At 36.5% G+C, this 25,980-nt stretch overlaps 1 protein-coding gene across 1 annotated transcript in view; it reads right to left on the reverse strand.

Annotated features, from left to right (window-relative positions):
• The window catches only part of Sema3d (semaphorin 3D), a 259,497-nt gene that overhangs the window by 78,479 nt on the left and 155,038 nt on the right, over window positions 1-25,980 (reverse strand). The window contains exons 4-7 of the mRNA XM_004662307.2: window positions 16,543-16,605; window positions 9,903-10,022; window positions 3,417-3,510; window positions 2,512-2,640 (exon numbers count right to left, since the gene is read on the reverse strand). Of these exons, the coding sequence (XP_004662364.2) occupies window positions 2,512-2,640; window positions 3,417-3,510; window positions 9,903-10,022; window positions 16,543-16,605 (406 nt within the window). The remainder of the gene's footprint in view (window positions 1-2,511; window positions 2,641-3,416; window positions 3,511-9,902; window positions 10,023-16,542; window positions 16,606-25,980) is intronic.

Below are 25,980 nucleotides of genomic sequence, written 5' to 3' on the forward strand. Positions count from 1 at the left end.
AATTTTTGTCTAAACTGGGACATTTCAAGAATAAAAAGATGACTGAAATAAACCAGAAATGGCCTTGCAAACCTTGGCTACTAATCACTAAGCATACTTCCTTGAATGACCCAGAACTATGAATATTACCTCCTTTAGTTCTGAACTCTTTGCATGCATTCACTTCTATTGAGACCTTTTCTATCACATATTATTTCTCCTTACTTCACAGTTTTCTCTCTATTGGCTCTTGATTTGAACTTGGAATCATGCCATTAGATTGTCCATTCACATGTAAGAACTGCCCCTCTCTCACATTCTTACATATTCTCAAGTCCTTCCAAGTGCTATTATCTTTGTTTCAGTTCTTCTTTCAACATCATTCTACCTCATGAAGATTCCTCTGTCTTCACTATGTTTTTTTAATTCTTCACTTCATGCTATTGTCAATTGCTCAAACAGGCAAACAAACTAACAAGCAACAACAACAAACAAACAAACAAACAAAAAACAGATCTGCTTTCTTGATTAACAAGTTAAAACATCAATAGCTTGCCTCAGTTTCCTGACAACACTAACATCAATTTACTCTCTCTTCTACTCTGCTTATGGCTGAGTTAATACTTATCAACTCTGAGGTCAGCTCCTTGCTGACTATCTGTGGGCAGATCCATAGCAGTCAGTATACATAAGGGCTTAAAAGTTCTTTATGAAGGGAGCACACACCAATTTACATACTACTTTGTTTGAAACTCTAGTCACACAACAATAAAAACAATAGCATCAGAAAAGCAATAACTGCATAGATATTTTCTACATTTATTAGTTTAACAAAGTTATAAACTGTTTATGGATATGTTATAGTAAAGAAAAGTACATTTTTACACAGAGAGATACAAATTTAAGTTTCAGTTTCAAATTATAATAATATCTTGTCTAAACAAATATTTAAGCCTTTGTAGAGAGAAAGCCTATAGGGTTACATTCAAACTAAATAATTACACAATTTAAATTTTCGGGTCAATTTGGAGGTTACGTTGCTGTATAAACAAATAAATTTGAAAGTTTTGATGAAAAAAAATTTTAAAAGGGTCTTCCCTGTTGTTAATATTTTCACTATTCAAAAGATACTGAGAGATAGAGAGAGAGCCGTAGGAAATGTCTAGTTTATCCTCAAGGGCTAAAGCACACTATTTATGGTGGGAAAGATGAATGTGATCTGTCTGCTAAAAGAATAGGCTTTTGTTTGTTTGTTTTTATTTTCCTATTCTGCCCCACAAGTGGAATAATGCCATATGGATAAAAATCATGACAAAATCTGGTCTGTTATAAAATAGTTAGGTGAAAAAGTCTTGATTAGTTCTTGAGTTTATTCCACAAATTCTTTATGAATTTCTTTATTTCCCAGTTTTGCTTGGTTGTTTGTTTAAATCACAAATATCATATAAAGTCTTAATGAAGTAGTGACCATATAAATCCATGTCAATATCAACATATTTAAGGTTTTGGAGCAATATTGTTTACACAAATATTAGCACTATAAGTTAGCATTACATTTAACTACATTAAGAAGGATGAGAGGACTGGAGTAATGGCTAAGTGGTTAAAGCATTTGCTTAAAAATCCTAAGGACCTAAGGTTTGATTCCCCAGTACTCACATAAGCCAGATATTCAGTATGGCTCATGTGTCTGGAGTTTTTTTTTTTTCAATAACTGAAGGCCCTAGTGCACCCATTCTCTCTATATATCGGCCTCTCTCTCTCTCTCTCTCCTTAATAAATAAATAATGTAAAAATGATAAGAAATGTGCAGTGATAATTACCATATTCTGATCTATGCATAACATATATATTTATTACAATTTCAAAGAGAAACAAAGTGTACTTGATCTGGAACTCAGTCTGTGTCCCAGACTGGCCTTAGACTCAAGGCTATCTTCCTACCTCAGCCTCCCAAATGCTGAAAACAGAGGTGTGAGTCACCATGCCCAATTAAGTATACAACCCTTATATATCAGTTGAATAAATATGTATTTTAACAAAGAAATCAGTATTGTTCTTTAAAGTTTTCTATTAAACTGGTAATCATCATATGGAATTATAACAGAAACTATGATTCTAGGAGTGAAACTGCCAATTTGAATCCCAGGTCTACAACTGACACACTGTTAGACTTTGACCAAGTTACTTATCTTTTCACACCTGAAGATTGTTCATCTTTAAGCCTAAAACAATAACATCTCATCTGTTACTGTGAAACTTAAAAGTATTTATTAGAGCACGGGGGGGGAGTGCCAAACACACACACACACACACACACACACACACACACACACACACACACAGTAAAGTCAGCTGTTGCCACACACACACAACTTGAAGATTTGTTTAATTTGATGTGAAATCATTTTAAATGGATTTTATAATGTGCTGCTAAATCATCTATTCCCAATCACATTTGAGAGAAAAATAATGAGTTTCTTATCTCTCCCACAGCAAAGTCAAAACAATTAAGAGTGAAACATCACTAACCATTCAGCCAGTAGTGTTCTGAAATGTCAGTTCTGATATAATGGTGGTCGTGTGTCGGCCCTAGGGACCTTGTGAATGCAGTATCTTTGCCAAGGAAATCAGAAGCTGTTCCAGAGTAGAGGTACTCATCTGGGAAGAGGTAAACATACACAGGAATACTCAGAAGACAGTAGATAATATTTGTACACTGCACAAGTGTCTCAGCATGACACTAAACATGTACATTGCTTACCATGAGAAAACACTGCTTCAAAAGTTTCACATTTAGATTTTGAATAATTAACTCTGATAAATCATTGTGAGAAAGCTGAATATTGAAAAAGGCCCAATACTTAACTACACATGCTTTGGTTTCTCTTTCAATATGCGCTTCTCTTCAACTTCACCAACAAGTAATTCAGTGAAATATAATTATGACTTCCTCTTTGTTGCAAAACACACAACATTCAGATTTAAATGCCATAATGAGGAATGGATTGTGGAATTTTTATTTACTTAACTGACATAACCTCAATGACTACAAGTTTTTTTTTGGTGCAACCTTTGTTGAAAGGGAGCTTTCAGCACTGAAGTCATTCTGTGTAATTATAACATGTTGTGTTCCTTATAGCTGCCTATGTCTCTAATACGCTAATAAACAGGAATATTTAAAAAGGAAACAAAATGTCATTACTGCATGCCAAACTTCTTTGAAAAACTGGCTGTGCAGACATGAAAGAATGCTGCTGCCTCCCTCACTTTATGAATAATTATGACTATCCTGTTTAGGGATAGTGGTGCTAACATGTGGGGAGTAATTAACCCAAAATAAGTTTGACTCAATGAGAAAAATGTAGTTAGTTTTGTCTACACATGTCTTTTCAGAAAATCACTTAAAAATAAGTCCTGCTTGTCACAGATCTTACCTGTCATGACTGAAGCAAAAGGCTGTTGAGGATCAAAAGGACATTTCAGTCTGCCAGACTCCAAGCTATGCATGTCTAATTTAAACATGGGTTCCTGTGGTAAGAAATACAATGGTACTTTTATATACATCACCATCAACAAAAACTCAGTAGATAAGTTCCAACTCATAAATTCAACAAAATTGAATTTAGCATGTATAATGCATCCTGCAGTAACTTAATGCTGCTGGTGATATTACATCTGGTATGACTCATTGTAATAAGTCTATTTTTTCTCAAAGTTGTGAAGATAGTATTGGTTTAAGGGATAATGATGAAGTAATAATCTATTCATAAATGCATCTAATCTGGACCACTATAGCTTCAAATCACATTTAATAATTCATTAAGCATGATCCAACTTTCTCTTTTTTCTTTTCTTTTTTCTTTTTTTCTTTTTTAGAGAAAGAGAGAGAGAATTGGTGCACCAGAACCTTAGCCACTGAAATCAAACTCCAGATGCTTTGGCACCATTTAGTGGGCATGTGCTATCTTGTACTTGCCCCACCTTTGTGCATCTGGCTTAAGTGGGATCTGGATAGTTGATCATGGGTTCTTAGGCTTCACAGGCAAGTGCCTTAACTGCTAATCCATTTCTCCAGTTCCAAATTACTTTTTTAAGAAATAAATATACAATCAGACATGGTGATATAACCTGTAATTCTAGCACTTAGAAGGTAGAAGCAGGGAGATCACATGGCTAAGGCTAGCCTTGACTACATAGCCTGGTCTATGTGAAATCCTAGCCCAAAAGAAACAATGAGCAAAAATTGACATATCACATGTGTACTTTTACCATAATGATTGGGATTCACATAGTAAGCATTTGAAACTATATCAAATGATCTGAAGACTTGTGACTTAAAAAAATAATGACACAAAAGTATCTTACTTAGGATAGGCAGCTTAATTTCAGAGATGTTGATACATGTGGGCAAAAAATTTTGTTATAGTATTTTAACTATTATGGAAACATTGTATACATTAAGGCCATATAGTTATTTTGGCTGAAATTTCCTATTTTTATAATAGTGGCCACAGACAGAATGACACTGACAGACTGTAAATATTCAGAAATAAAAACTACGTTGTAAATTGAACTTTCCAAGAAAAATATGCACGTATAATGAACACAGCCCCATGAGCCTGAATGCTTTTCAACAATGATGGCATACTATCTGGCAGAAAGGTGCTAACTCAGCCCATGCATTCCCAAGAGAAACCTAACATTTCAAACCTGCTGGACAGAATACCCCCAGTTATATCAGAGCAGATTTGCAGCAAGAAAGAACCATTCATCACTACTGATGATAAAAGCAAGTGAAACAAGGACAAGACACATCAGATTATTTGTTACAGAGTTTTTCAATTTGAGATATCATTCTGTTCTTTTAAACAAGACTATTAGTAAGTACTATCATGCTAAAAATATCAGCAGCAATATAAATATCATGATTAATAACTGACATCCAGTAATTTAAAATAAATACCACTTAATACTGGTGATAACAGCATCTAAAAGTTAAAGGTAATACCCATGACCTAAGGCACTATCATAACATTATTTCAATGAGTTCTCACTATTGTACACCTATCCATGCAGATACTTTGCATGTATAATAGTGAAGACAGACGACATTGTGTACCCTGTCCAGTGGAACATACTAATTTTGTCTCAGAATTTCAATCTCATGAGTTTAAATTGTACTCAATTTTATAGGCTCAATGTGACCACACAACATGATCATATCCAACTGTCTTTGGTTTTCACAGGTCATCTAAGGAAAAATTATAGTGGATCTTTGATATGGAAAAAAATCAATTGAGAATACACTAAAGGCATACTTCCCAAGTATTGTTGGAAGAGAAAGAGAGCCAGGTATGGGGCTGGGAGGCTTAAATGGTTTCTGATAATTATATTTACAAAGCATTAAATGCCCATTACTTCCTACAGGTTAAGCAGACTTGTTGACTTTAAGGCCTATAATGAGATATTATAAAGGGAAATCAAAACTGAATTTCTGTGCTCCAGAAGATTATAATAAAAAGCCACTAAATATCTTGGAGAATATCATAGTAATAAGTAAACTTACAAATGCATAAACTTTTTAAAAAATATTTTACTTTATTTATTTATTTGAGAGTGACAGAGAGAGAAAGAGGGAGAGTGAGAGAGAGAGAGAATGGGCATGCCAGGGCCTCCAGCCACTGCAAATGAACTCCAGACGCGTGCGCCCCCTTGTGCATCTGGCTAACATGGGTCCTGGGGAGCCAAGCCTCGAACCAGGGTCCTTAGGCTTCACAGGCAATGCTAAGCCATCTCTCTAGCCCTGAACTTTTGTTTTTAAATTTTACATTGGGTTAACATCTGAAAGGAAGCACAGAAGTTGGTATTTATAGGATCTAAGGACTAGAACTTCTCTGGAATCTCTGAGAGAGCAGGTTTCATTGAACTGATCAAGGGCAGCTTGAAGAAAATGGAATGAAAATGACCTATGAGGGCTGAGGAGATAGCTCAATGGTTAAAGTTACAGATGGGTTTGTTTCTCTAGAGCCTACATAAATCCAGATACATCAAGTAGTACATGCTTCTGGAATTCCTTTTCTGTGGCAAGATGCACTGGTGAGCCTATTGTCTCTATTTCTCTTTCTGTTTCTCTCTCTCTGTATAGATAAATAGATGACAGGTAGATACATAGGTAGTTGGTTGAAAGATAGATTATAAATACATGGATAGATAGACGATACAGGTAGATGATAGATTACATAGGTAGGTAGATGATAGATAGATAGGTAGGTAGGTAGATAGATAGATAGATAGATAGATAGATAGATAGATAGATAGATGATAGATAGATAGATAGATAGATAGATAGATAGATAGATAGATAGATGGATGCATGATAGATGGATTGTGTGTGTGTTTTGAGGTAGGGTCTTGCTGTAGCCAGGCTGATCAGAAACTCAGTCTGTAGTCCTAGGCTGGCCTTGAACTCAGCACTCTTCCTACTACTGCTTCCTAAGTAACTGCTGGGATTAAAGGTATGAACTACTATGTACAGCCCCCAAAATATTTATTTTAATTTTATTCATTTATTATTTGAGAGCGACAGACAGAGAGAAAGAGGGAGAGAGAGAGAGAGCGAGAGAGGGAGAGAGAGAGAATGGGTGCACCAGGGCCATCAGCCATTGCAAACGAACTTCAGATGTGGTCGCCCCCTTGTGCGTCTGGCTAATGTGGGTTATGGGGAATCGATCCTTGAACTGGGGTTCTTAGGCTTCACAGGCAAGCACTTACCCACTAAGCCACCTCTGAAGCCCCCAAAATATTTTTTGAAAGATGTATGGTCAAGTTAAAAAAATCATGAGTGGTTCAATGCATTTTCTTAAATAAACTGAAATATATGACACTGTAAATTATTTGTAAGGTTTTCTCCATGGAGCTCCTTTACCTTGTAATTATAGAATAGTACCTGAGCTTCGAAAGTAAAAAATAAATCAATATTGTAAGGGTAATAAAATGATAAGTAGATAAGAATGATAGTAAGGAAATAATTATCACAATGAGGCAAGGTGAACTTCAGTATCAGCCACATGTAAGGAGTGGTACACTGCTGGATAGATGGCTTAGCAGTTAAGGCACTTGCCTGTGAAGCCTAAGGACCCATATTCCACTCTCCAAATACCACATAAGCCAGACGCACAAGGGGAATATAAGCATCTCATGCATCTGGAGTTTCATTGCAGTGGTTGGAGACCCTGGCATGCCAATTATCTGTCTTTTTTTTCCCCCCTGTCTTGTTCTCTCTCATAAAGGTATATGTCACCATTCCCTGCAAAAGAATATATATTTTTTTGAATCAGGGTCGCTTGTAGTTACGGTTGGCTTTGAGCTGACTGTATAGCCAAGGGTGTCTCTGAACTCCTGATCTTTGAATTTCTAACTCCCAAATCCTAGACACACAGGTGTGAAGTACCAAGCATGGCAAATCCAATTCTTATGTAGTTAACAGACTCTTTTAATATTATGGGATATAAATATTATTTTGTATTAAATATATTCAAATATTGGAACTTTATGCTAGATTGCCTTTGTATGCTCCTACTGTGTGCTTGTGAATACATAAGAAGTGACCAGAACAGAACAAGTGCTGTATCAAAACACACAATCATCTGCTTTCATTTTATACTCAAAATAATTCTTGCCGTTATCAACATTATCATTTTTCCAAATAAACAAAAGCTTAGACAGTTTATTCAGTATGGGGGGCTGGGAAGATGTCTCAGATGTTGAAGGCACTTTCAAAGCTAGCTAGTCCATGGTTCAATTCCTATACTGCCCATGCAGGTAGGCACAAAGAGTGGTGCAAATGTCTGGCATTCATTATCAGAGGCAAGAATCCCTGGCACACTCATATAAACACATGTGCATGCAAACAATGTATTTTTGTTAATAAAGAAAGTTTTGTAGTGTGTATAAAGTCATGAGTTTGTAAGGAATTGGAGTCCTATTTGAAGCATAACTCTTCATGCTGAAGTTAATACTAGAAGCTATGGGCAGCAGCCTTGACGTCTCTCCTGGATTTTGGATCCAAATGCCTTCTGACCATGTCTCAAATGCATAATGTATAATTGCTAACTCACTACTTTTCTCACACACCTGTTATTGCTCTTACCTCAATAAATAGTATTGTGCTCTAACTCACTGGGGGATCATCTAAGCATTTGTTTTTCTTCTCATTGCCCCAACCTCAGTGACTAGCCATTCTCAGAGAATGGCCTCCACAGTTCTTTTGCATATCACTTTTGCTTTCCCAGCTACTTTAGGAGAAAGCTTATCTATTTGAAAATGGAATGAACTTCTACACTTCTTGTAGACATAGAAGGATTTCTTGAAATTAATGAGTTATAGAATGAATATTCCATTTTAAATAAGAGTTTTCATACAATTAACTGTACTTATGGCCAGCTGAGAATGTGCAAGTGCCCCTATCCTTGTCCACTCCTAATTCTCTTATTAACAGAACTTGTAAATTTGAGTGCCCTAGGACTTCTTGACAAGTTGCAAGCTAAGTAATTAGCTCCATCTGAATTCCTTTTCAGCAAGTGTGGCTTTTAAGGAGGTTAGCACACTACTTGCTTCCCTGAGCATGTTGTGAAGTTGGCCTTTCCCCTCAGGCCTCAAAATAACCCAAGCTGTGAGACTATCTCATATAATTACAGCCTGTGTTATAAGCTACTGTTATATATTACTCTTCATCCAAGCTAGGCAGGAGAACATTACAACAGCAACAAAGAATGATGGATTCAGTTGCCAAGTCTCCTAGTGGTTTGGAGATTTACTGTATTCATTACTGTATTTTCAAATACTTCAGTCTGGGCTGGTTAGATAAGGGTTAGAGAAGAAAATCTATCTGGCCTCAGTTATGGGTTTGATCTCTGCATGGATCAGATAAACTAATATAAAGTAACTTGTTCTGTAAAGCCAGCCTTTGTTTCCAAGCACACAGCAATTATTCTGCAGATATGTGTGATTATTATTAGAGAACAGAAGCAAACATGAGGTTAGCTATGCCTACAAAGAACCAATATGATGCACTTATTTCTCAAACTCAGCCTGCTCTGGTGTAGCCTGGTCCAATCCATTCCTGTGCCATTTACTATCTGGTGACCATAAAAATGTAATTTTTTCCACTGAGTCATTTTTTGCAAACTTTTATACTAGGAATTATAATAATATCAACATTAATAGATGAAATTTCAGAGAGATAATACACTCATGTAATATATCTGACAATCTATGATGTAAAGAAAATATTCAAGATTTCATCTAAGTTAAAATACTGAAATCTGTAGTTTACCATTTGCTAACATCTTCATTAATATCTTAAATAAATTAATCTTAACTAGTACATGATTTATTTCCAAAATGTTAATTTGGTTCAACAGAAATGATGAATGCAGTGTTATATTTAAATAACAATATAAATGCAAGAGAATTAAAATTCTCTTAGTATTCATTATTCTAAACATATTAACAAGTCAACTGCATTGGAAACAATAAAATTATATTTAGAAAATAATTCCATTATCAGCATTTAAAATCTTATTGAAAATAGTTTTTATTAATAATATCATTGTAATATATATTTATATGTGTATATGTTTATGTGTGTATGGGAAAGTAAAGGTATATGTAGGACTCATAGAAAACAAATGGATTTTAACTTTTCACACTGTTAATTTGTAAGTTTCTTTAAAATGATGTGTAGTAGAAAGACTTACTAGATAGATAACCTGTATGATGAAACTGGTAACCCATAACCCATTTAGGAATTTGAGTCCTTAACTGCTTTGTATGTTTATATTCAAATATGCCCACTTTATGTTATAGACAACCTGTAATAAAGAATTATAATACATGATGTTTTCATACTATTTCCTTACCTCCTTGTAGATTCTAAGATCAATATATCCACATATTGGGTGAAATGCTCCAGTTCCACACACATAAATATGAGTCTTATTATAAGGCTGAAGTACACGGATGAAATTTCCACATTCTGTCTATTGGACATAAAATCAAAGTATTAGCCCACAGTGTAAAAGATTCCTCATATTCATACTCTGTTTTCAGAGTAGATAAATCATCAAAAATAAGGAAAATTTAGACAGAAGTTTAAGTGCTAGGTTTAAAAAGGGAAGAGAAGTATAGAGATTGTGACTTTAAAAACATATTTATTTGCAATTGCAGAGGGATAGTGGAGAGACAGACAGAGAGAATGGGCACACTGGGCCTCCAGCCACTGCATGCTTTTAATCCCAGCACTTGGGAGGCAGAGTTTGAAGTATTGCCATGAGTTTGAGTCCACCCTGAGACTACAGTGAATTCCAGGTCAGACTTGGCTAGAGCTACACCCTCACACAAACAAACAAAATAATAAAGCACTCAGAGAACAAAAGATGTCATGTTATGGTAGCCCCATCATCTAACGGGTAGAGATCCCACAGTTTGCAACATCATCTACCTCAGCTTGGCACACATATGTATTCTTATATCTGTGTCTAATTCCTATTGACTAACATGTCCTACCACTTATTTTCCCTTGTTTTCTGGTATTATGGAGCCTTTACAAATCAGACTTATCTATACATGATGGTTGGAAATTCTTTTTCTTTTTTTCTTTTATTTGAGGATGACAATCTCATAGTATAGGACAGGCCTCAAACTCACTGCAATCCTCCTACCTCAGTCACAAGAGTGAGGGGATTACAAGTGTGAGCCACCATTCCTCGTGTTTATTTTTATACTTTTGGTATTGTTAAGGTGGGATCTCACTCTCATTCAGGCTGACCTGGAACTCAGTGTGTGGCCCAAAGCTGACTTCTAACTCATAGGTGACCTTCTTACCTCAGCCTCTCAAGTGCTGGGAATAAAGGTATATGCCACCATGCCTAGCATGAGTCACCATTCCTAACTGGGAACAATGATTAACCTTGACTTCAGGAATGGGAAAATCAAACTGTAAGGTTAGAGTGAGGCATAGCTCATTCATTGTTCAGCTATGTCATCATGTTTTTCAAAAGCTCACTTTTACGAAGCAGTCATAGAATTCAAAGGGATGTTTTACAAGAGTCCTAAGGAAAAAAAAAAAAATCTACAAAGAAATACAACTGCCCTTCCATACTACAAATTATCAGAAAGATTTGGGACAATACTGTTTGAAAAGGCAAATATACTTCATGGTAAGAGTTTGTCCATATGAAAGATGTTCTGGTGTGAAATAAACCAAAAAAAAATCTCTGGTTCATATATAAAATATTTCCCAACATTAACTTTCCTATACTACTCTTAGATTTGAGTTTTGAAACCTGAGACCTCTGACTTGTCTGATAAGAAATACAACAAAGTAAGAGTGAGGTGTGAACTATCTGTCTCAGTTTGCCAAAAAAAAAAAAAAAAAAAAGCTCTAGTCTATGAAAGTTTTCTACAAGAGGGTAAGTTCCCTAAACAGCCTGGAGACAAAGGAAAGACATATAATTTGCCTGAGAGAGAGAAACCTATGAGCAGTTCATAAAATGATAAGATCTCTTTAAATTTTGCCTGGAGCAGACATTTCAGCCAAACAACTCTTATTGAAAGGATGTTACAGTGGCTTTCCTCTTAATTCATGACTCTCTTTTTTTTTTTTTTTAACTTTCAAAGGTTACATGTTCATTTCTTTGTAGGCAAAATATATATATATATATTTCAAAGTTTTGTTTAAATAGCATGATAATAATTAACTTGGTTTAATTCACTTAGTAGCTATCATGGCTATTAATGGTGGCATAATGCTGTGGGGCATGAAGAAATGATAACCTGGAGAAACAGCTTTCTAAAGTCTCCTTGGAAGCTGGCTAAGTTGTCACCTGACAAATAATATACTCACCTTTGGAGAACTATTTAATTTCTACTTTCTTCTCTATTCTTCCTATAGTCTCTCCTTTCCACTCAAACCAACCTGCCCATGTTGAAAAAGGTAAGGATGTTTATGAGAGAGAAAGAAACAGAGACAGGTGCACAGAGAGAAGCAGAAATAAAAATAAATTTAATTCTCACAGTATATTTAGACATTTTAATGTGTTACCTCTTCTATGCATCCACATACATACTGAAGGAGGATAGGGGAAATGTAGCTCCTTTTAGGCAGTTTCAGTTAAAGATTGAGGCTAAGAGAGAAGTAAGCAATGTCACCCTACATGACACCTTGCCCTGACACAACATTGGAACTTTTGGCAGGAATGGAACTCATGTCTAATCAGGACTGATCTAAAGCTTCCCCAGCCCCTGCTGCCTACAGTGTAGTGTGCTATGTAGAAAGATGGCTCAAATGGGCTTCCCCAGGTAGGCCCACCCATGTTGACTGGCTCTGGAATCTGCCCTCCAAATCTACAAACTGATGGGGTCTTCCCCTTACCTATAAAGGGTTAGGGTTAGGATTAGGTCTGTGCTTGGCCACAGTTACACCCTAGCTACCCCCTTATCCAGCCTGGCTGAGGGGAGGGGAGAACATAAAACTATTTCTTCATTAATCATTTCACCTCTGGATTTCTTACTCTCTGCTTTGATATTTTCCCTTGAGCCTAAGTATTTGCTATCAACTTCACAGTAAATCACATGGAAGATGCTATGTGTGTTCCTTCTAAGTCTCCCTACATATACACCTCAGTTGTATCTTCCACATATTATGGCCCTACCTCAGTCTTTCCTTGAAAGCTTCAGTTTAACTCCACTACACATGCTTGTATCTGTACTGCATTTTCTCCCCCACAACCTCAATTTCTCTTACATGAACCTTATAGACTATGCAGTGCTTCCAGACATGAGTGTTTCTTACTCCCTCATATTTGTGACTCTGCTGGAGCTTTCCTTCCTAGATCCCCATCTCCCTTAAATAAACCCCATGATTTGTGATTTCTCCATAAATAAATGTAATAACTCATAATTTATCCTTCTCAAGTCTGTCACTATCAATTCTTTGTTAAAGGTAGGACAGAGGGCTGGAGAGATGGATTAGCAGTTAAGATGGATGCCTGCAAAGCCTAAGTACCCAGGTTCAATTTTTCAGGTCTCACGTAAGCCAGATGCACATGGTGGCACATGCACCTGGAGTTCAGTTGCAGTGGCCAGAGGCTCTGGTGCACCCATTCGCTCTCTCTCTCTCTCTCTCTCTCTCTCTCTCTCTCTCAGTTTCTCTTCCTCTCTCTCTCCCCTCAATCTGTCTCTAATAAATAAATGAAAATATATATATTTTTTAAAAGTAGGACAGAACCCTAACTTAGGGTTCATAAATTTGGGGATGCCTCCTTAACACCCAAAATCATGCATCCATATGACTAGCTAAAAGGAAAATATAAAGCTCAAAAAACAAGTTTTCATAATATTTATATGTGTGATTTCTCATGTGCAGCATCTTTGGGTACAAACCAAGCTTCTAATCACAGAGAACTAGTGAAATAATGCGTGGAAGAGTATAGTACAAATCTTAAAAATGGTGTTATAAAAGTATTTTAGTTTTGGGTATCTCTTCCCTTTCATTCCTCCACTTGTCTGGCACGTATACCCTCCTCTCATCAGAATGCAAATGCCACAAGGTGGGAAGGTATACTCTGAGGCATTACCATCCACCCCTGTCTACAAAGACTAACTGCTGCATTCTTGACCCCGCACTGATTATAAATACTGACAACCTCACTGAGAAGGGTCCTTAGTGGAATGTGGGTGGGAGAGAGGAGACATAAGGGTATAAACTGGTGGGAATATGAATAATTTGCAATATGTTTGTATAGGAAAGATGTCATTAAAAATAATTTAATTTCATAAAAATGCTCATGGCCGTGTGCAAAGTGAAATAAAATGTTTAAAGGGAGTAAGCATGTAATGGTTTAATTCTGGAAAATAGTAAATAGATGAGAAAGAAGAATACACCTCACAGTGTTGCTAAACATTTATCTCTGGTTTGAGCTTATGGAGGAGAGATGTTTACAATTGACTCATATTTTTGTTTTGTATAATTTGTAAAATTTTTACAACAAACTCATTTAATTTTGAAATTTTCTTATAAAGAGTCATAAGAGTTATCACTGGAATGCACTTTTCCATATGTGATGTCCTCTTGGCAAGGCTATGTACCTCTGTGATTAAGCTGACAAATGGTCAAGGCTGACCTCGTCCTTGCTTTTCCCTGGACTGAGTGAACTGTTTAATTGAAGCTAAGTCAGAAGTAAAGATATTTTCTGAGACTTTCTTTTGAATAATCTTCTTCTATACAGAAGCACACTATCAATGTAGATCCTGTCACCCCCTCATTTCCTGGATTAAACTGAAGGACTGAGTTCAAGGAAGGGGAATAATTTCCTTTTGTTTTCTCATCTTTCATGAGCTCCCCACCTCAATTAGCTTACTTTCATTGCAGTAAATAATTTACTATTTGGAAGTTATATAGTACCATTGTGTAAAGGGACAGTATATCCAAATACTGGTTAATCCTAAACACACTCTTGGGAAGAAGGTAAAAATTACTAGAGAGGAGGGAGAGGGTCGGTTATGCCAAAGGTAATAAATGATATCAATAAAACCACAGATTTGTCTCAGTTATCTATTGGTTAAAATATATGCAGTGTTGTTCAATATGAAGATGCGTGTTATGGTAATATTAAAGACAGACATAATTTGAAAGCACTTTTGGGGCCTTATGCACATATCTTATAGTTTGATTTTGGAGTATAGATCATGTGTTGCAGTCAGGTTCACATTGCTAGCAGAAATTACCTGCCCAAGAGCAGCTTGTGGGAAAAAAAGGTTTATCTTGGCTTATAGGCTTGAGGGAAAGCTCCATGATGGCAGAGGAAAACGATGGAATGAGCAGGGATGGACATCACCCCCTGACCAACGTAAGGTGGAAAATAGCAACAGTGGAGTGTGCCAAACAATGGCAAGGGGAAACTGGCTATAACAGCCATAAGCCCACCCCCAATAATATACTACTTCCAGGTGTTAATTCCCAAATCTCCATCAGATGGGAACAGGTATTCCCAACACTCAAGTTTATGAATCAGACTACCACACCATGTGGCCAGACTTCTGGATTCACTACCTGGTTCCACAATTTACCAGTTGTGTAATATGGGGCAAGTCATTTACTTACTCTGGTTTTACTTTCCTCATCCAGAAAATGTGGAATAATAATAAACTCTAACACATGTTATTTTTTTTCAGGATTAAATGGGACTATAAATACAGGAAATATGAAGTAATAATTTGAATTGCTATTATCACTAACTTTAAAATAGATTGCTTCAAAGTTTTGCTTTAGAACTGAAGAGACAAATAATTCCATCTTAATGATTCAACATCAGTTTTTATAGACTTCAGTACATAAGAAAAAAAAAATCTCCCTTAATCAATAAACCTGGTGCTCACTAGACAGTCTTCAAGGTTAGAAGTGATTGTCAGGTCACAGTAGAATGGAGTGTGATGTGTGTGATTAACATTACCCTGCATACTGAAGAAGAGAGCCACCAGAACACTCTCCTCTGCCTTCCTTTAAAGAGCATGACAGTGAAGTTACTCTATAACTGGACTTCATGGGGAAATAGGGCTAAGAAGCCTGTCATAATGTAAAACTTTACTGATTCATTGAGTGTCTATCTCTAATCTAACCCATGGGAAAGTTGATGTTAGCATACTGTAGTACACTGAAAACTTTTTTTTTTCCTGACTTCTATACCAGGCATGCAATTCCCAAGATTTATACAGTATAAAAATATTCAGTTGTTCTAGCATGCTTTTCCTTATGACTCTTTGACAGAATTATTCTAAAAGTCCACAAAAACAAATCATTATATTTCCACAAGTAAAATAAAAAGTTAATCCTTTTGCAGAACTTACTGTAAAGACACTAATCAGGGTGAGGACAATAGAGTCATGGATAGAAGCATTCTAGAATAGTTTAATATTCTAGAATAGTTTAATCCCCTTCCTTTCCAGTAAGATATTAGAACATGTAGTATTACTAAATTATGTATTTTTGTGACTAGCACTATTGCTCTTTCTACAACAGAAATATGTTATACTACATCAATCTTTCTTTTTGTGGTAGTTGTTTGGTACTCGAGAAAAAAATTTTCTATACCAGGTTGGCCTCCAAACTCACTATATAGCACAGGGTGATCTTGAACTCCTGATCTTATTCTATATCCAACATGCTGTTATTGCAGGCATGAGTTAATCATGCTTGGTTTATTACATTAATCATTATGGAAAATGCTATTTCAGTGTTAAAATAGTGCATTAATACCAATTCAATAAAAGTGAATATAAGTATTTACTATACTATTAATATTCTTTTGTTGTTGTTGTTGTTAAAGATAGGGTCTCACTCTAGCTCAAGTTAACTTGGAACTTGCTCTGAAGGGCCCAGGCTGGTCTCAAGCTCACAGTGATCCTCTTACCTCAGCCTCCCCACGTACTAGGACTGAAGGCATACCACACTCCGCTCAGTGCTCATTTTCAAAAAACACAATTTTAGAGTTCTATACTTACATTGGCATCTTTTCCAGCTAGTTTACATAATTCCACCCGTTCCTTTGCAGCAGGCCAATAAATCTGTAAAACATTACAAAGGAAGTCTCTAAACCTCTATAGTACCTTAATTCTGACCATATAAGTGAACGGGTGAAACTAAAAAAAAATAAATATAAGAGCATGTTAGAGTCTATCCAAACTTTTGAGATGCAAGTAGTTTTCAAAAATACCCTTCTATGCTCTAAAGAAAAAGTGTGAAAGGCCATAGATTTTTATTAATTTTTTTGTATTAAACATATATAGTAAGTAAGTTATATTCTGAGGGCCATTAAGCTCTTATTGTGATGTCAATCAAGTTTCAGATGAGCATTTGTTTAAATAAGACATTGCATTCACACTGTTTTTTTCTTTTTAACATATTTTATTTATTTATTTGAGAGAGAAAGAAAGATGGGGGAGAGAGAAACAGAGAGAGAGAAAGGGGGAGAGAATGGGTGCACCAAGGCCTCTAGTCACTATGAACTGACACATGTGATACCTTGTGCATCTAGCTTTATGTGGACACTGTGGAATTGAACCCAGGTCCTTGGGCTTTGCAGGCAAGTGCCCTAACTGCTGAGCCATCTCTCCAGCTGCTCACCCTGTTTTTCTATGTCTACTCAAAGCAGTGCCACATTGGGATCATGTGCGATTAGGTGCTGGAAATAGTTCTGTCACTCTCATAGGTTACTACTCCAAGCCAGGACTAGTGTGAATTGGTTGACAACATTTAATAAGCTTGGAGCTCAGACCCATCTCACACAAGGATACATATTTTAGAAGAATATCTTATTTAATTTTAATGGTGGCCCTAAAATAGCTCTAATTTCTTTCATCGTTTCCAGATTTGAAAACTTCATTACATAGCCATTTAATAATTTAGAGGACACAAAGATGTTCATGGCAAAGTTATAATCTGGCTAAATTCTAGGTGCAACCTGAACTGGGGAGTCCCAACCACTAAAAATCAAATGTTATTTGAGCAAAAGTCAAGGTCATAGGTACCAACCACTTTGGCTAAGAGCATTTAATTATACTTAATAATCTTCAAATTATCAGAAAATATTATTTGAATGTTTCATGTTTAACTATTTTTCCCAGTTTTCCAAAAATATTTTATTAATTTTTATTTATTTATTTGACAGCAACAGACAGAGAGAGAAAGAGGCAGAGAAGGAGAATGGGGCACCAGGGCCTCCAGCCACTGCAGACGAACTCCAGACTTGTGCACCTCCTTGTGCATCTGGCTAACGTGGGTCCTGGGGAGTCGAGACTCGAACCGGGGTCCTGAGGCTTTACAGGCAAGCACTTAAACACTAAGCCATCTCTCCAGCCCCCAGTTTTTGAATTAGTTATGTACACACTATATATACAGTCATGTTAGTACCATTAGCCTCTTTCCTGTGCTCCCCCTCCGCAGGGACCTTCCTCATTGGGGAATATGGGTCATGCATTATGTTTAACTGCTTTTTTTTTGGGGGGGGGGTTGAGGTAGGGTCTCACTCTAGACCAGGCTGACCTGGAATTTACTAGTCTCAGAGTGGCCTTGAACTCACAGCAATTCTCCTACCTCTGCCTACAGAATACTGGGATTAAAGGTGTGTGCCACCACACCTGACTATTTAACTAGTTTTATTTTTATTTAATTTGCTTTGGTTCCGTTTGCATAGTGTTTTGAAAACAAAGGTTAGGAAAGGTTCAAACAGCTATATTAGCCATTATCTCACAGAAAGAAATGCTTTCTGTTAGCTATGGGCAAGAAGAAACAAGAAAATCAAGCTCTGAATTGTGTATAATATATATAATCAAAGAGTTATTCACGGATTTTTATTATGTTTCTCACCAATGTTAACAAAAAATGTTTTAATGGATGAGGGGAAAAAATCTCCTGGGGCAAAATGCTGAAAGAAACTTGTTAAACTAGAAATTAAGAAAGGATTTAGAGGTCACTAATGTTTTATGATACTGTTTTCATATTAAAATTATGGGGTGTATAATATTTCTATGTCAAAAAGAACAGAGAAGAGCACTTGGAACTCTATCTTAATAGACAAAGCAATCAAATTATTGAGATTTCACAATAAAGCAACTGTATTCATTTAAAGAACATTTTAATAATTTACAAATTACTAATTGCTATACAGTTGTATATGCTAAAGGTGAGTGAACTAGTAATGGGCTAGCTTGGCAGTCACAATTAGGGCTCAAAAAGGTTACTTATTCAGACAGGGGTTAAATTACTGTCATTGTTCATAAAAATGTTAATAGTAGGCAGCAGCCTGGAACAGCACCAATGAAAAGCAATCCAGAATACTTAGGCAAAATGTTTTTACATGGAAAAAAAAAACCTCTAAAAATAGCCATGATCCTTGCAGAATAAAACAATAACAAATACAATGAAATGTCCTCAACTTCATATACCTGTAAATGAGTTAGGAAAAGTGATTATTCAAGTCATGCATGCAGGCACTGGTGTGCAATATGAGCACAAGGTACACCAAGACAGGGGATTAGTGTTGAGACCAGTCTGAACTACATAGCTCAACCTTGTCCTCAAATACCAGTGAGAGAGAACAGAACAGGAAAGAGAATGAAAGAGGAGAGGAGAGGAGAGAAGAAGAGAAGGGAGAGGAGACAGAGAGAAAGAGTAAAGATGATGGCAAAATAGGTAAGCCAATGTTGTAGTTTCAATCTCATGTTACAGTAAACTCATGTTGTTTTTTTTTTTTTTTTTTTGTTTTTAATTTGAGAGCTACAGACACAGAGAGAAAGACAGATAGAGGGAGAGAGAGAGAATGGGCGTGCCAGGGCTTCCAGCCTCTGCAAACGAACTCCAGATGCGTGCGCCCCCTTGTGCATCTGGCTAACGTGGGACCTGGGGAACCGAGCCTTGAACTGGAGTCCTTAGGCTTCACAGGCAAGCACTTAACCGCTAAGCCACCTCTCCAGCCCTAAACTCATGTATTTTGAGTGCTAGCTTCCAGCTGATGTCAATTTAGGAAGTGGAGTCTTGCTGGAGGAGGTGTGTTGCTGAGGCTGGACCTGGAGGTTTATTAGCCCCTATCATGCCACCAGTGTTACTCTGCTCACTTTTCTATTGTTGTTTTCCACCTGCTCTGGCAGAAGTGATATCCAGCCTCTTCTTGTGCCAAGATTTCTTTTGTCATCGTGAAGCTTCCCCTCAAGACTGTAAGGTAAAATAAGCACATCCCGTCAGCTGCTTTAGGCATGGTGTTTTATGGCAGCAACAAGAACATAACTGCAACAATCATTGATAAGAATCAGGGTGTTCCAGCATTAGTACTGGGTGATTGTTTCACATATTTAGTTTAAATGCAGTATGTAATATTTTAGTAAATAGATTCATAAAATCTACCATTTATGGACCAATTAACAGCCCTTAGAAACCCAGAATCATGATGTCCTAAATATAGTAATAAATAATTAAATATGAAACTCTGTACCTAGCCACAATTCATAACATTTTTAGGTTTTGGTTTGCTTTTATTCTTATTTTTAAAGATTTTATTTAGTTATTTAAGAGAGAGAGAGAGACAGAGATAGTCAGACATGGTGGCACACACTTTTAATTCCAGTATTTGGGAAGCAGAGGTAGGAGGATCACTATGAGTTTGAGGCCATCCTGGGACTGCTGAGTAAGTTCCAGGCCAGCTTGGGCTAGAAAATGAGACCTTACATTAAAAAGGTTAAAAAAACAAGCAAGCAAACAAACAACAACAACAAAACAGGGAGAAGGACAAGGGGAGGGAGAGAGAGAAGATGTAGAGGAGAAGCAAAGAGAGGGAGAGGGAGAGTGAAAAAGATAGAGAATGGGCAAGCTAGGACATGCTGCCACAGCAAATAAACTACAGATGCATGTGTGACTATGTGCATTTAGCTTTACATGGGTACTGGGGAATCAAACCCATGAAGTCAAGCTTTGCAAGCAAGTCCCTTTAACTGTGAAGATAACTCTCCAGACCTTATTTGCTTTTTTATTTTACTTTTCTATTAGCTAAAAAAAAAGGGGGGGGGGACTGAGTATTCATTCTCTCTTCTTTAAAATAATATCTTGAGCCTTGGTCCAGGTTCCCTGTACCCAATGGTGTGCAGGCAGCAACGGTGGCAGGGAATTCTGCTTCTCTTTTTCATATGGGAGCTGGACCTGACAAGATTTATGACCCAGTGCATTGCACCCTGGCCCCAGCTGAAACCACAGAAGAATTGAGGAAATGAGTGAGTGCTGTTTTCTCGGTGAACCTGGTATCAGGTGAAGGAGATGAACACTGAGGACACTCAACACCTACCAAACCAGAGATCCAGAGGCTCTTAATAGCCCATCACTGAATTAGATTTAAAATGCACCCAACATGGCTCAGGTAATTTTATGGAAGGGGGAAGGGGTTTGTTAGAGCTACAAGTTGGTACATTTTGCACAGAGACATTTGCCTCTCCCTCATAACTTACTGCTGCCTCCTCAACACAGGACCCACAATCCCCATGGGGTTGACCTGCACCCCAATGAAGAGGATCTCTTTGGAAAAGGGACAGGGATTAGGGAAATGACAGTACCAACATATGCTGTTTACATACTAAGTATGTCCATATCTAATAAAAATAAATTTAAAAATAAAAAAATAAGTAATATCTTGACTTTATAGTCTGCTTTAACTTTGGGCTTGTGAACTTATATTATGAACACTTTCTGAATGATTTGAGTTTTACCATTTTAAACTATGGTAAAAATATACATATAAAATTTATTATCTTAACCATTCAAGTTATGGTTTAGTAAACTATGTTCACATGGTTGTGTGTGGATTGTCCATTTTTTCCTTCTTATAAATAGCAAATCTATATTATTTGCATCATAAAGATAATCATTTTATGAAATACAGCTTCATATTATTGGACTGGAACAAAATACAGATCAATGACCTATTACTTTAATTCTTGAATAATTTCATTTGATCACTAGTCAAAATTAGTATTTTTTGAGCTGCAGAAATAATTCAGATTCCATTTTATCCCACTTTAGTGATGGTCATAATTATTCAAATTTCATAAAGAAACTTAAAGCAAATGTTTACAGATGTTTTTCATAATTACATATAGTAATATATGTGATATTGAGACAAAAGTTTCTCAAAACGCGATAGCTTTTTAATGTTAAGTAAATGAGTTTCAAAGCACACAAAATTCACCATGGAATTTTTTTCCCCATCAAGACAATAATTTGAATGATTGAGTTAGTAAAGTTTGAAATAAAGTACAACAAAATTCATTTTGAAAATCTTCATTGGTGCATCCAAAAGCAAGGAATTATTGAAAGAATGACAATGTTGAATCACTTTTTACAATCTTTGTGAACACTAAATGCAAGTGTCAAAGTTATCACAAAGGAGTGACTATTCACTTTATTCACTAGATGCAAAGCCCTGAAGGGCCTGGGTGATGGTGTTGAAATTTAGTTAGGAAGACGCTCCAGAAACTGAGTAGCTTCACTGCTGTGGGAGGGTTCTCTGGATAAAGCCATAGTGCCGGGGCAGGATTAAGGAGCACTCAGAGGTGAACTACTTTTCTCACTCCCTACTTTTGGATAATTGTTTGAAATTCCTTGCCCTCCATAGCTTCAACTCTGCTATAATGTTTGAGCTTTGTGTAGTTTTAAAAGTTTCAACTACAGTTTTGATTAAGGGAATTCACACTAAAAGACTAATTGCACCCAGTTCTTGCTCTTTAAAGGAACACATATCTCTAAAGCAGTTTCCAACGTTTTGTTGTACATTCTAGTTATTATCTATGAATCATGTAATTATAAATTGAGCTATATGAACTTAGCTGGTGAAGCATTAAAACTAATTAAAAGTTTTGGAAAATTTCTTCTTTCAATTTGTAGGTAAATATTATACAGAAATACAAGCACTGATAACTTGAGCTACAAAAGCCATTGTTTCTATTTTGTAAAACTTCTAATCTCTTATGGCAGATCTATCCAACCCTCCAACTCCAATATGTTGTTTTTCATCATTCCCCCTTAATGTCTAGAACCTAATAAAAAATAGGAAGTTCCAGGTTTGGATATGATTTAGTGGCAGAGAGCTCGCCTAGTATGCACAAAAGCCGGGAGTTCAATTCTCAGTAGAGTAAAACAAAACAACAAAACAAACATGTAAATTATCTTTGAATTATTTGTATTATAACACAAGGATTCTTAGATAATACCATCACAAAGATAAATGTTCTTTTTACATTCATAATATTCTTAATAGTCATCTTCAAAATAAGGATGTACTTAAATTATACATTTACTGGTTGATTTAAACACAATGTTAAGAATTTTGGAATCACAGAATCACCTTAAATTACAACACCCTGAGAGATATCTGATTGTCTTTTGGAATAAACATTTACATAAAAGGGAAAATAAATCACAGTAGTTGTGTTGGTATTTAGATAGATCATTTTAACTCTGATTTATGGTGAATTTTTTTTTTTTACTTGCCTTAAGGTCATTAGACTTTTTTTTTTTAATAATACACCTTGGACTACTTATATAGCCAAAGAAGACCTTGAATTCTTGATCTTTCTTCCTCTGGCTACCAGGTCCTTAGATTTATAGGTCTCCAGTACCAAGCCCTTCCTTTCTGATTGGTAATTAGTAAATAAAGAAACCTAAGCTAGGCATGGTGGTGCATGTCTTTAATCCTAACAACAGTCAGGAGGCTAAAGATCACAAGTTCAAGGCCAACCTGAATTTACAGAGCTAGTTCAATGTAAATATAAAACAAATAGGAGAAAAATTACTTATGTATATGCTTGAACAGCATACTCACAAATAGTTACCTACAGATGGCAAAAACATGTTCAAGTAAATTTTTGTGTTTCACTCATCTTTGAAAGGGGAATGCAATATGCCCCAAACACATAAAGTGGCATTCTACTACCCATATTTTTCTACTCTCGTACGCACACGCATGTGTGTGTAGGTAGGTAGACTTAGATGACAGAACCTTAAGAAGAGAAAAATAATGCCTGGCATATAGTTCACTTGGAAAGGTGCTTGCCTCTTTTGCAAGAAGCTCTGCATATAAACCCCCTCACAACACATAAAACTGGGCCTGGTGTCACATACCTTTAATCCCAACCATCCAGAGCTCAAGGAGGAAAGATCAAAATTTCAAGATTGTGCTACAGGGGCTGGAGAGATGTCTTAACAGTTAAGGCATTTGCCTGCAAAGTGAAAAAGACCTCGGCTCAATTCCCCAGAACTCACGTAAACCAAAAGGCACATGCATCTGGAGTTCGTTTGTAGTGGCTGGAGGCCCTGGTGCATCCATTCTCCCTCCCTCTCTCTCTCTCTCTCTCTCTCTCTCTCTCTCCATCTGCCTCTTTCTTTCACTTAAATAAATAAATAAATAAATAAATAAATAAATAAATAAAAGGATCAAGCTACATAGTGAGTTTGAAGTCAGCGTGGGCTAGAGAACTGGTCTCAAAAAATGTAGGAACAGACATAGTTGCACAGGAAAAGAGATTTGGATGCTAACTCTGACTATGTGTAAAATAATGCGTATTTTATTCACAATATCAAATTTTAGCATGACTTTTACAAAGGCCCAAATTATGCATTAGATCTTTAGATTATTTCAGTATCCCAGTGAGTACACCTTTAGACTGTCCCATTCTAAAACAGAAATCAGATCATGTGCTCTAAGAATACTGTATCCATAATATTGATAAAAATCAGCACACTTATCAGTAGATAATGTGAATGACTTTGAAACAATACTTATCAATATTCTCACTGCTTTTTAATTAGTAATAAAATATCATGTGTTTTCCTGTATTTTAGAATCTCTTGTACAACCTTAACACTAAAAGTTGTAATAAACAGGATAAAACAGAGCACATAGGTCTGCTTTTAAAAAATATTGGCTCCCTTAGAAAGTCAGTCACAGATATTTTTCTTTCACTTAACAAAGAATTATATGAGAAGCAAAGCTTCAATTTGCACATAATTTCCATACTTTAATTGTCTTGAAATAGTCCCAAAAAATATTTGTTAAAGAACCTTGAATGATATTAAAAGATGCAGAATTTAAAGCTACTGGGCTAGAGAGATGATTCAGTGTTTAAAGGTGCTTGGCTGAAAAGCCTTATAGCCTGGGTTCTATTCCTCAGTTTCCAATAAAGCTAGATGTACAAGGTGGCACATGCATCTGGAGATTGATGCAGTGGCAGGAGGTTCTGGCACATCCATCCTCCCCTTGCTCTCTCTGTCTCTGTTGAAAAATAATAAATAAAATATTTAAGAAACAGGTTGTAAAAACTACTATTTGGGTTGATAAACAAGGGTGTTTGTTTAAGGCTATAGATTTTTAAAATTTTATTTATTTGAGAGAGAGAGAGAGAGAAAGGAAGGAAGGAAGTAGGAAAGAAAGAAAGAAAGAAAGAAAGAAAGAAAGAAAGAAAGAAAGAAAGAAAGAAAGAAAGAAAGAAAGGAGGGAGGGAGGGAGGGAAAGAGGGAGGGAGGGAGGGAGGGAGGGAGGGAGGGAGGGAGGGAGGGAGGGAGGGACGGAGGGACGGAGGGAGGGAGGGAGGGAAGGAAGGAAGGAAGGAAGGAAGGAAGGAAGGAAGGAAGGAAGGAAGGAAGGAAGGAAGGAAGGAAGGAAGGAAGGGTGTGCCAGGGTCGACAGCCACTGCAAATGAACTCCAGATGCATGTGCCACCTTGTGCATGTGGCTTATGTGAGTACTGGTGAATTGAATCTGGGTACTTAGGCTTCATAATCAAGTGCCTTAACCACTAAGCCATCTCTCCAGCTCCAAAGCTGTAGATTTTTAATTTCAATGATTGTCATAGACAGCTTATAGCATGCTCTTAAACTCAGGCAAGACAGAGAGAAATAAGATATTTTCTGCATATTCGTAGGAGCCCAAGAATTCATCTTCTCTTAATTTTCTGCAGCTTAACTACTAACTGAACCCCAAATAAACAATTAGGTTTTCTAAATTGGCTTAGTTTGTGTGGTAAATCTTATAGATTTACTTGATAATACAAAACTATGGGAAAGAGAAATCAATCCATTGATAAACAATCTTTACTTTTGGAAGTAATAACTTCTGGATAACATTGTAAAAGTAATGGAGCCAGGCACAGTGGTGTACAATTTTCACCTCAGCACTTAGGAGGCAGAGGTAAGAGGAGCACGGTGACTTTGAGGCCACCATGAAGACTACACAGTGAATTCTAGATCTGCCTAGGCTACAGCAAGCAAGACCCTACCTTTAAAAGCAAACAAGTGCCAGAGAGATGGCTTAGAGGTTAAGGTGCTTGCCTGAAAAGCCTAAGGACTCATGTTCAACTTTCCAGGTCCCATAAAAGCCAGATGCTCAGTGATGCAAGCATGCAAGG

Source organism: Jaculus jaculus, chromosome 10 (genome assembly GCF_020740685.1).
Source record: "Jaculus jaculus isolate mJacJac1 chromosome 10, mJacJac1.mat.Y.cur, whole genome shotgun sequence".
Classification (NCBI taxonomy): Eukaryota; Metazoa; Chordata; class Mammalia; order Rodentia; family Dipodidae; genus Jaculus; species Jaculus jaculus.